The sequence below is a fragment of the Lichenostomus cassidix genome, chromosome 6, assembly GCF_008360975.1.
Source record: "Lichenostomus cassidix isolate B80296 chromosome 6, HeHo_3.0, whole genome shotgun sequence".
NCBI lineage: Eukaryota > Metazoa > Chordata > Aves > Passeriformes > Meliphagidae > Lichenostomus > Lichenostomus cassidix.
The window spans coordinates 14,611,391-14,624,249 of NC_139487.1; the positions used below are offsets into that span (position 1 = coordinate 14,611,391).

The window sequence follows — 12,859 nt, forward strand, 5'->3', positions numbered from 1 at the left end:
TAGTGATGATCTCTGTTCTTTCAAAGTTGCAGTGCTTCTAACTCCTGCCAGAGCATATTTTTACTCTCAGCAAATCAATACCTCAAGTTCAAACACTTCTAAACTTAAAGAGTTTGGTGAGGTGAAGCTGTTTTACTAAGCTTTAAAACCAGCCAGATCAGATTAGAACATCTCCAGGTTAAAAGTCTCATCCAAAGTAGGCTGCAGTTTATCAGAGGAAAGGCTGTGCTCATGAATGATATCCAAGCAGTCTCTCCAGTCTGTTGCTGGAATAATTGCTAGATTATTCCAGGATCTGCATAAATTAGAGTGTGTGCAAACTACCATATCAGCTGAAATGCTCAGTGAGCAACTTGCCTCACAGCTCTTTTATAGCAGATTTCTCCCAGAAAAAAACATAAAATACCAGCCGATTAAAAAAAAAAAAATTAACTTCTCATAACAGCAGTAGAAAAACTTGAGCAGAAATTACAGTATTTGGACTTTAGTAGATGGATACAGTTTATCTCTTTCCTGACTACATTTTGTGTTTTGGAGTAAAACAAAATTCATAGAAATAACTGTATCTAAGAACAGCATAAATGCAAAGGTACACTGTAACAAAGAAGTGTCAGTAGAATAAGCAAACTGTGCTTAGGAGCTTGCCTAAAGACTTAATGAAAGAATCTTTTGCAAAATTAATTCTACTAGTTTAGCAAGTAAGTCTGGCACTATTTTAATCCTAGACCTGAGGAGAAAAAAAATAATTTGTGCAATAGGACTTCAAACATATTTACTCTGAGAACCTAAAAAAAAAATCCCGTCTCATGTCAGGTGTCCTAACCTCAATGTTGAACCTCTACAGCCTCCAAAAGAATACTTTTATTAGGACTATCCAATATGAAAAGGTCAAATAGAGCTTTTTATCAGGATCAGAACTTGTGATCAAATGTTCAATGATTTATCAAGAACTTCAGCCAGAAACCACATGACAAATTCAGTTAAATAAACCACAAAGCCCTGCATATATTCCAAAAGCTTGGAAAGCATGATATTCTTTACACATCCAATCTCACAGTCTCTCATTTATGAGCATGTGCCAACACAGTTAGATAAATGTGATTCCAGATGCCATAGAGAAGTCCTATTTCTGAAATAAAGGTGCCATAATAACCTTGGTTATTTATCACTGCATGAGCCTGTAAAATAATCTCTCAAAGTGTTTCTTTGTCCCAGCTATTTCATCTTATTTTATTTCCAAGATTGAAAGAAGGGGTATCTTTAAATTATTTTCTTGGTTCAGAACAGGAAAGAAGAGAGTGCTGTCCCGTGTCATTACTTTGTGCATTCCATTGCCTTGTAGGAAATGTCACTGCACACAGGAAAGAATTCTTTTGCATTGTAATATACAAAAGTATGGCAGTGGTGCCTGACAAACACACTGACCCTGTCCTTTGCTCTCTTCATTGCTTTTCTATTAAGAATTCTTATCTACAAATGCTACAAAGCATCAAATCCTGATCTCTAAAAGATAATATAAAATTCGAGCAAGGAGATAGTGATCTACAATTAGGTTCATGTTAGAACAGAATAATTAATAAGAGAGTCTGAGAGAAAACTTCACTGAAGACTGATACAGCATGGAAAAATTAACCTCCCACAAAGGTAAATAAGACACAAGAGGCACTAGTTATTCTTCATGATTCATTGCCCAAAACATTTGAACAACTTCTTAAGAACTGCAACATGAAAAATTATCTAAAACAAAGTATCTCCTTAGTCCACTTTATCTAAAGGCTAAGGTAAGAGAAGCCAACAAAAGTGTGCCTAAGTAAATATTAGAGAAAGTGAGAAGTGAAATCGTAATACCAAGAGGACACCTAGACAATTTTCTGAAAAATAAGAGCCTATTGACAGTATAGGAACTATATCCTCACATCATAGAGATCCAATTCTACTGCTGCAGAGCTAACCACAACTGAGTGAGCTACATGCAACACAATAAAATTAAAACCTACTTTGTAAATAATTTGTGAATCATATGGACAGAACACACAGAAACCCATTCTGAAAGTGCAGTTTGTCTTTACATACACATATATAATATTCTTACTGCAGTATGCAATTTTATTCCAGATCTTTTTCTGAACTTCTCCAGCCAAAGTTGGGGTTTTTTGAGTATATGTATTGAGATATGTATAAGCAGAAAAGAGACTGAAACCATAAACTACATGTAGTATGTAATGTTCCTCCAAGAATTTTTGCTCTTAGGAAACCCTCAATCTCGAACACTTCTTGCAGTAAAACAAAGTATCAGCAGCTAAATCAAGTTAGCTAAAACCAGTAAATTCAGTTCCAGTAAAAGTAACCATCTACAGTAACAAAACACAGGAACCCTGGACTGTCATAGAATGGCTCCCCTGTTTTGAGAAAAAAAAAAAAATCAAACCAACAAAACAACAAAAAAAAAGTTGAAAACAAACACTGATACTTTCCCACCAAGCTTCTTTGATTTTTCCAAGACACAAACATCTTATTTTATGTACCTGAGTAAAACAGCCAAGTGACCTCATTTGTTTTCACTCACCTCCTGAAACCACCAGTTATGGTAACTAAAGCATCTGGTAGAAATGTACACACAGTATTCTTGACAATCAAGCTTACTGCATCTGCTTCTGCCTTAGACACACAGCTAACAAGGTCCTCATAGTAGAGAAACCCTGGAAATCAAAGGCAAAAAGTGCTGATCACTCCACAGAAATATCAAAATCTACACAGCCTCATGCAAGACCCAAATCACAGGTGGTGTGAGTGCAAGGGATCACAGGCCAGAGACAGCCTCTTTCTTCTCTCGTCTTTGCCTTTAGAGTTTATATATATTTTTGTCATTACAATTTGTCATTATAATTTGTCAACATAGCCATCACAATAATTGCTCCACTTTCTGAGGACCTCAATATTTATAAATTACTCTGGCTTCCCTACCAGTTCCTATCAATGGTATTTTTGGATGTACTGCTTCAAAAGGCACTCTTGCCAAATTAATGTTGTTTTACACAAGTACAGGACTCAGAAGTGTGAAATATCCCAGCTATCTGATTTCTGATCACAGAGCTTGTGTTGAAAGAATCCAGTACAGCAGCTTGTTTCACGTTTGAGTATGACATGTAAAAGTAAAAAGGGTAAAGGTGCATGAATATAAGAAAGCTGATTCAAGGGTTTCTAAGGTGATATAAAGCACATTAATGCAAAAATTATGTTACATTATTTTAATGTCATATTATAGAAGATATTTTCCTTAATGTAAGTAATTTCTTTGTTTAAATTAGTTCATTTTTTTGGGGGGAAAATGCACACACACAAAATTTGTGGGGAACCAACATTATTCATATGATCGTATTTAACACTTTAAAGTTAAGGTGTGCTAGGATTATGGAAAGAATTTTAAAAGTACTTTATTACAAATCTAGATTTATCACTAAAGTAGGGCTGCCTTGAGGAAGCCAGATGTCCTCTGAAAAGTAGTTCTGGGCTTTCCCAATTTTGTAATTTTTTTCACAATATGTGCAATGATGAACCATTAATAGTTCCGTATAAAAGAGATTTCATTCAGTATCTGTGCAAGCAATTTAAAAATATCCATATTCCTATGTTTTGAAATGACATCATTGTTAATTAGGACCTCAACTTGTCCAAATATTATTTTCACCTAATAATTCAGTATTCACAAGACACTGCAGTCAGAGAATAGATGTATAAATTAACTGTGCCTTCTCCTGTGATTGTGTTACCAAGTTCTTAGAGCATTGAGATACAAGTTTTTATGACACTTTCACTTTACCTGCTTTCTGCATTTTTGACAGCTTGAGGGTCTTGTCAGCTTTTACCTCTTCCACAGTTCGCAAACCCATTCTGTACCATTTCTCAGATGTCTTCACTCCCACTCCAAAGACTGCAGTAAATTGCTAAGGTCAGTAGAAAAACACATATTTCAGTGTTGCTTTCTAAAGGAGCAGTGAATTAATGATAAATAGGTAACAACAAGGTTTCACAAGGAAAGTAATGGGCAGAGTTAATCCTACATTGAAGATAAATAGCATAATACCAACACAGAAATTCAGCTTCCCTTCTTTGCATAACTAAACAGAGAACTGGTTATATACATGGACAGTTCTCATAAATGTGAAATCTAAACAATAATACAGTAATAGTCCAGGCACCTTTATGTAATTCACCAAAGTCTACACTTTCAACTTTTTTTTGACTGTTTGAGACAGGGATAATAGTCTTTATTTTTACTCCATTTCTTAATTAAAATGGAAACAGTAATGTAAGTAGCTAGATTCCCTGACACTGACCTGATAGAATATGAGATGTCACAAGATTATCTTCATAATTTGACTGACATTACAGCTTTGTGCTACATGCACTACCAGCTACAAAAACAAAACAGAAAAAAAAAAAAGCCAGAAAAAAAAATCCCAACCCCCTATCCCAAAAAAAAACCAAAAAATGCACACACAGTAAAAAAAAAAAATCTAAGTCTGCCCCAAAGCCCACCAGTCTCATTCAAATCATTCCAAAGTAATTTTCACTAACTTACTAGCCATGAAATGATGTAAAGCAAAAGTGTCACAGTTGTAAGCATTACTCAGTGGATTGATATCTCAGATGAGCAGTGATATGAACACAAGAGGTAAAAATTCCATGCTTCCCCAAAAGCACATTCTTTATGTTCAGTTTGTCAATACTAAAGCTCTCCGTACTTTCTTTGTACTTTAACGGAATTCAATGAGTAGCTGTGTGAGAGGAATAACTGCTGTTTTCCACTGAATCTGCAACCTCTGAATTCCAGCCATGCTAGCTTTATTTTGTGTTTTTGTGAAGATACTAATTCACCGCAAATAATTAGGATTAAAAAAGAGAAAAATTAAAATAATGGATAATATTAAGTAGGAATTACCCTACATTTTGTATATAATGGGTGAAATTACCTGTTCTTTGTCTGAGTCATGGGTGCTTATAAAAGAATATGATTTTTTAAATGCTTAGATTCTTATCTTTTAATGTTTTTGCTAGTGCTGAAATATTTTCAAAAGGGTCCATTACTGGGTTTTTAATGATTCTAGGAGACTTAATTAACGTTAGGAGAGAGAGCCAAAGAAAATGGATTGTATGCACTGTCCAAATTTTTAGAAAAAAATAAAAAACTTTTTTCTTTCCATGCTAAGATGTATTGTTATTTAGCATATTTATAGATGCCAACTTAGCAGTAACAGGGAGCCCATTTCTTCAGTCTGGGGCACTGCTTCCTTTCAGCTGGTGAGATGAATGACAGAACTCACTCTCTGCAGCCCCCACCTCCATAAGGAGGCAAACTGACCCTGTCAATTCATGTCCCTACATCTAAAACAACCACTATAATTTAATTCAGTCATTTGATAACCATGGTCCTGGGGCCAGCAGTGATTTTTAAGTCATGATAAGTGAAGCAGCAGGCATACTAAACAGTAAAATTTAGGAATTCACTAATATGAGATTCTTCTCAGAACCTCATTAACAAAATGTTGGCAACAACCAGTCACAACTAATTTAGACAAAATGTTGGATGTGCTCAGCTAACAAGGGAGCCACCTACATTTGTTGTAATTTTGCACATGAAACAAGGCAGAAAGTGCATTTGAGATCATTTGTCTCCTGATAGGTTTGATTCTAATCTCCAAGAGATTTTCTTTAACCCAGAAGGGTAAGATTTAAGGCTGATCCTCAATCATGCATTAATAAGCAAGTCTGCTTCTTGAATCCTGCTATACATGTAAATCTACACCTCTTTTTGAATGTTGTTAGAGATGGTATCCAGAGCTGTCACTGAACATCCTTCCATACCTGTTTTGTAGGTGAGAGAGAATGGAAGAGCCTTTGGGTAGCTGAAGTAAAAGTGAATGATGCCAGGGAGAATTAAACAACCCCATTTGTCCTAATCTGTTTTAATTTTTTTTGAAGATAGAAACAGGGTATTTATAGAGATCAAAAATGTAGGTAAAATTGAAAAAATATTTGTTTGTCTTATAGGTTTCCAACAGAGAATTCAATTAATATTTCAGAAATGGGAACTGCAATATTTATGTGGTTTAGATTCCCTGCAACTATGAAGTAATACGACCAAAACTCAACAATCTGCCTAAGGAAGAAACAGCTCCAGCCCTCCTTCTGCCTCACACAAAACAGAATTACAATAAATCCAAGTCATTTTCTTCACCTGATATTTTCTTAATTCCAGAATAAAATGAAGTAGTATTAAAATGACAATCAACTGAGGCAGAAATAAACCCAACATCACATTAAACATAGAGCAAAGAGTATGCATTACATAAGAGCAACTATGTATACATCACATTAATTAAAAGTAGAAAAATATTTTGGATTATTCCTTATCACAGTTTCTCAATCTCCCTTTTGTTTTATTCAAAACCTGTCTTTCTTTGTACTTGATATTGGTTGTTCCTTTATAAAAAAATTGATGGTTTTGTCCAAGTTCTACTAAAGGAAGGGAAATTTTAAACAACAGCAACAAGACTCAAAGGATTCACCTTAAATGCCTTGTATCGCTCATCATTTAACACGTCTTTAACTCTAGAACTCTCTCCTTCTTCAATAATCTCCTAAACAAAGAAAAATATTACTTATAAAAAATAAATTTAAAAAATAAATTGTAAGATCTTACCACAATTATAGATTTAGTGAAACAATCCAAAATCAAGTTTTATCAATCTTTATCAATCATTAAAGAGAACCCTTAGCAAGCATATTGTTTGATTCCCTTAGGATCAAATTCTGCAACCCTTTTAAAGACAGAAAATTACTGAAGAATGAAGGGGAAACTGGAACCACAGAATAAATTTCACAGTACTTACTCACTCATAAATTTACTCAAGGATGAAGTAGAAACTGGGGCCATGGAATATATTTCACAGCACTTATTTACTCATAAAGTCACAGCCAGAAAGCAGTTCTTTATCATAAGCTATCAATGACTTGTCCTGAAAATTAGATTTCATTATTTGGTTTTCGACTCTCAAAAGCAAGATGACTGTAAGAACAAATCTGTTCTTTCTGAAGTGTACAATTCTTCTAGTCTTTCTGATAAAAACTAAAACCAAAACTAAGAAACAAAGAAAACCACCAATACAACCCAAACAAATCATCCTATTTTCTGTAGGATCATAATTGCACTCCCAGCCTCCAGGCAGTAGATACTAAAAGCACTTCCAAGGCTGCATTCTCAGCTGGTGGGATGAGGCAAACGAGGAGCCAGAGCAAAGAACAACACTCAGCAATGACCCCTCCAAACAGCTGAGACCCCCTGTCCCGCTGCCTGCTGGAATAACAGCACCTGGAGACATGGGTCCTGAAAAGGCTAAGGACAAAAGAAAAATGCAGGGAATACTCAAAGTTCCAGTAAGAATGTGGAGTTCATCTATCACCTGGATAAAAAGCTCTGCTATAACTATATATAACTTGCCATAACCTAGCAAAGTAAGGTTTAACATTAAAGTACTAAAATATTTACCAGTTTTGCAAAAAATAGTATTTCTAATAAAGCATTCAGGTGAGCAAACTGATGCAGGCAAGGACAGAAGTCACATGAACAAAACTATTAACAGTTAACCTGTTGCATCCAAATCAGAGTGAGCCCTTAAAAATTACATGCAAAGCTGATACTGAATTATTTATTCTATTTATTCACTTGTTACCCTTATTCCTAACAGTGGGGCTTCCATGACAGAGCCTCTGTGTTATCACAAAAGGTTTCCAGAAATCATTCCATGCATTTTAACAAGGATAACATTGTTATTGCAGGAAATACAGAAGGTTGTGCACATACACAGAGATAGCAGTGCTCCTGTCTGTGACCTGTAAATGTTGATCTGTAAAAGAATCAATTGGCAGATAATTCAGAAGTACGTTACCTCAATGATATCTCTGACTTGGTCTCCCATGCAGGGCAACCCTTGTATGTCTTTCATTCTGGTTACTGGAAATGGAAGAGATTTCAGCAAAGAAGCTGCCCTCAAAAATTCCAGGCAGAATATTTCATTTTCTTTGAACTCATAATTTTCAGCCATTACCTCAAAGGCATCCTGGAACAGGGGGAGGTATAGGGAAAAAAAAAGTTAAATAAAAGCTTAAAATAGTCAGTTTGCTCCTTAGAAAGGTTACTTTGTATGCTAATTCAAGAATTACTTCTTTGCACTAGGGTGAAAATATAGAGTTCCTTTAAAAAAAACAAAGCAGACTCATTTTTTTAATACCTTGAAATTGCCAGGTATCATAAAAATGGTATTCTAGAGACAAATGTAAAAAAATATTTTTGTCTGATTCTGATTCCATTTCATCGTTTGGTCAGTTCCAGAAAAATAGACCATCTGACATGGTGTGGTTTTTCACATAATAAGCATAATAGTTTCATTGAAACAAAATGAAGGTTTTACTCCAAATCTTAAAAAAAAGATTTTTTTATCATAGGAGTTGTCTTTACTTACCCTAGAAGTTGCAACACATTTCTCTACACAAAACAAAAATATGAGATCTTAATTGTTCTATTTCTTTAGAAGAAATAGGTACCTTAGTTGAACAAAACCACTTCACTTCCCTTTTTTTTCCCTGCACTAATATGTTAAAGTATATAAAATCAGGTAGGGGTTGCTACAGAGAATTTGCATTATTCTATATCACCAGTATAACCTCACTCCTTGGTCTCCCTAAGAATCAGTCATCTATTGTCTGTCTCACTCTAAGAATCCTCCTCCTAGCTGCAGATTCATTTACCAGCTACCCTCATTAGTAAGGGCTGCGAAATTCCATTTTCATAACATTTCATGAAAGATCTCATAAGAAAGAAAGCTATTTAGCAACATGCCTGATCTGCGAGTTTCAACTATCATTTACATTCAACTAGCCCTTGGGTATAAGGATTCAAAAAGAGGAGGCTGCTCCTTTGGGGAAAAAAAAAAACCAAAAAAAAAAAAAAAAAACCAAACCAATCTATTAGAAAAATAATGCACCAGTCTTAGCTTCCTAACAGCTGTATGCAGTAGCTAATTGTTGGATTTATTTAACCATTTCTTTCCACACTCAAGATCTTTATTTACTTGACAGATTATGTTGTATGTAATTACACACTTTTTGACAAAAAACAAGCACATCATAGTTTCCATTTAGAAAGAGAAGTAATGCAGAAAAAGGTGAAGCTACCTAGTCACGAGCAACATGGATTCATCCCAGTTTGTATAGGGAAGAAAAGACACAGCAAAGACAGTACTGCAAAGCAAATGGGGACATAATTTTACAAGTCGGCTGACAGGAGTCAGATGTTTCCTCTGCTATGTTTTCCCAAGTTCTTACACTTTTTATTCTTTATCAGCTTCAACAGTTCTTTCCTACTATGCAATAGAATATGCTAATTGTTGCTTCAAGTGAGATTTACAGTTCAACTCACAAAATGAAGATTACTTTTGCTTTCTTTTTCCCTCTTTATAATCTGTACACATGAATACTCAAGAAATCAGTGTTTGGCAAGACATTTCTTACTCCAGTTAACACTAAAAGCATAAATCAGGGGCAGAGCTAAAAAGATATAATTGCTAAATTCTTATTAAAATAGTTTATACTGATAAACACTGCCAGAAAAAATGGTTCCCAAAAGCAGCTACTCAGCAGCATGAGTTAATAGTGGCAGAGACTGGCAAAGCCATCTTCTTGATCAGAGTGCTCAAAAAGCCTAGGGATGCTTTTTCTCACTCCCAAAAGGCAGCCTCTCACATGCACATCTGGTCTGTGTTCTGCCCTGAATAATCAGCCATTGTGAGAATTCTGTCTGCAGATCCCTGCACCAGCCCTGCTGTGGGGAGGTGTCACTCCCTTCCCACCAGTGGGAAGGCATTTTCAGAAAAGCTGTGTCACCATCACTGTTGAAAAAGACTCACATGGAGCATTTTACTCAGAGACTATTGATAGTCAATGAGAAAATATAATCAAAGCATTTTTATGATTCTAGTTTGCATTTCTCAGTGTTTTCCTGCCTTTGTGAAGTTCATTAAGCTGTTTAAAATAAACAGTTAAAGAGTATTGAATATTCATTATTCTCTGTACAAAAAATACATTGCCTGCAAATGCTGCAACTAATTACAGATATGTCTTCTTACATAAAACTGCTTTTGACATTCTTTTGATAAAATACTTCTCAAAAAAAAAAAGGCAGCAACTGGACTTCTGGACTTTCTGTCTATTGAATAGTATAGTTCATACTGAGTAATATTCTAAAGGAGAAAAGTATATAAAACTCTAATATAATCTCAGAAAAAATCTTACAATCTAATGGAGCTCTGGTGAAGTCCATTTATGGTAATATAAAAAGGAAAGTTATTGACCATCTAAACTTTTATATGTTTTACATAAAGCACTTCACCTTCACTTTATCAATCAGATCAATATTCAGATTACCTGTTTAAAAAGCACCAGTTTAAAAGGAGACTAAATTTCCAGAGATTTCCAGCACATGGGAATTTCATTATCTTCAGAGTACTCTGCAGGGTCTGCTCTAATGAAATGTGAAAAAGAGTTGGGCAACATTTCCATTCTTCAGTTATTGAAAATTTTATTTCCATGTCTGAAATTGTACAATGTGTGTTGGTGAGACTTGGACTATGGAAAAATTTGGGGTTTAAATCCACTTCCAGATTCCAGTGGGTCAGATCCAAAAGAACACGAAGATTTTGCTGAATTGTGTTAAAAATAAGAAAGGTGATAGATGTAGAGAGGAATTTTGAATCCCATTTAATATCTGGTATTTATGACCTAATAAGATAACATTAAAATGCAAAGTTACCAGTCAGCATCTCACACATGTAAAAATACCAAAAAATATTATAAAAGCTAAAAATCACAGAAGTGAAACCGACACAAAGTGCAAGATTCTTAACTAATACATGAGAAAGATTCTCAGGAAAAAAAAAAAAAATCAATAAGACCGTGGTGGTTTCTGTCTGCTGAACAGCTGACCCAATAATATACAGCATGAATATCAGAGTATAAGTCATGCAGAAAAGCAAAGCAAACTAATGTTCCCATGCTCTATTTCATACTATCCTACTCATTTCAACAATGTCAGAGCAGCTCCATTGCTATTTGCAAAATAGTCTTTAATAAATTCAGTTTAAGGCTTTGCTAGAACAGACATCACCAATATTACCATACCAAAAACCAAATTTTAAATCTAATCTGTTTTGTGAAAATCATTACAGCTTCATGGAAAGGGCACTTGTCTTATTGCCATGCCTACACTCACAACTCCTCTGCTGGAACCTTGGAAAGCTTCTTCACACTTCCCTGCCATTGTTTCTCTTGCCAACATCCATTCACTCTCTATTAGAACTGTGAACACTCCAGGGCTTGAATTCTTTTACCTTGTGCTTGTACAGCATCTTTCATTTAAAAAGGCTCCTATCTTACTATCCTATCCTACTGAAGCACAAATTTTAAAAAATATTAACACACTATTGTGCAAGTAAGTTCAATCTGCCAAAGAGCTAAATAGCAAATTATTATTAAAAAAAAATCCTGCATGGTGCGTGTTTGAAAAACTATTATACTCAGAACATCAATTTGGGTTAAATTGTTTTCGCTCTCAATCACCCTTCTCTACTTGTTTATTTAGCAAGTTGCAAATCCAAAGGACACGTCCTGCTTCTCGTCACAGCATCACCAGAGTTTGATGTCCATTCAAAACTGACCACAGAATGCAGCTTTCATTCAAATAATTTTCTTCACTCTTTCCCCACTGTAAATCCTAATTTTGTATTTTGGTGGGAGGAGACATCTGGCTTGTGAATGGCCTTTGTACAGGCTGAGAGACAAAATTAATACTTTCAGGTGCTTATTTCAAGGAGAATTAAGCAATTTAAGCTACCCTGTAATGTTCACTATAGTGACTTCCAACTAAATGAAATTATCCATTTTTGTTCAGTCTGATTTTTTTGGTTTTGTATCTGAACTGAAAAGCCCAACACTTTCCCAGATGCAAAGATTTTATCATGTTATCTTACATCAGCTATACAAACAAAGGAGCTGAGAGAATAACAATAAGAGCATAATGTGCATATTCTCAGGGTCCTTGCATACACACTATCTTTAGAAATAAATATGTTCCAGTTGCTCCTCATATTAACCAACAATAACAAGTTCATTTCTTGAAACAGAGTGGAATTCAAGAGAAGTTTCCATATTATTCCACATAGTAAAAGAAAACAATATCTTTTGAGAAAAGGTCTGCTGACACAGCACAGAAATGCAGTTAGAGTGTTAACCACAATAGCAATGCCCTAGATGAGAGACACACTGTGTAATAAGAAATATAAAATACAAAATCTATATTTCATATATTAATATGGTCAAAGAAAGCAACATAGACGGTGTAAATTTCATGCAAATTTGGATTGCTGAAAGGAAAAGATGTATTTATACTCTGTACTTTAGGAAGCACCTTTCCACTTACCTTAAAAATCAGAATAGATATTTACTTCTTAGATCAAACTATCAATTAATTTGAATAGGCATACACTTTCCATACATTCACATTATAATTCTGAGCTGCAGTCTGGAGAAATTTTACTGAAGTAAGCTATGGTAGTGAGACTCTGCATGTTATTAAGAGTATCCATTCACTTCGTGGTTTTCTACTATACAACTCCCAAGTTCATTATAAAACTAAAGCTGAGGATCTTCTGAGGTCTGTTTTAAAATGGAATAATAATAATAATTGCTTGAGCCACTGGCATAACTGATACATATTTCTGTAGGTACAAAAGAAGAAAAATAAAAG

The 12,859-nt window shown here is 34.8% G+C and overlaps 1 protein-coding gene across 5 annotated transcripts in view; it reads right to left on the minus strand.

The window, feature by feature from the left end:
* DNTT (DNA nucleotidylexotransferase) overlaps nt 1-12,859 on the minus strand; it is a 140,782-nt gene that overhangs the window by 53,460 nt on the left and 74,463 nt on the right. For 4 of the 5 annotated variants that reach the window (XM_085065161.1, XM_085065159.1, XM_085065157.1 and 1 more), the window contains 4 exons: nt 7,950-8,120; nt 6,570-6,641; nt 3,821-3,944; nt 2,567-2,699 (listed from right to left, as the gene is read on the minus strand). In XM_085065161.1, coding sequence (XP_084921287.1) covers nt 2,567-2,699; nt 3,821-3,944; nt 6,570-6,641; nt 7,950-8,120 — 500 coding nt within the window. The remainder of the gene's footprint in view (nt 1-2,566; nt 2,700-3,820; nt 3,945-6,569; nt 6,642-7,949; nt 8,121-12,859) is intronic. The other variant, XM_085065160.1, reaches the window with a different exon arrangement.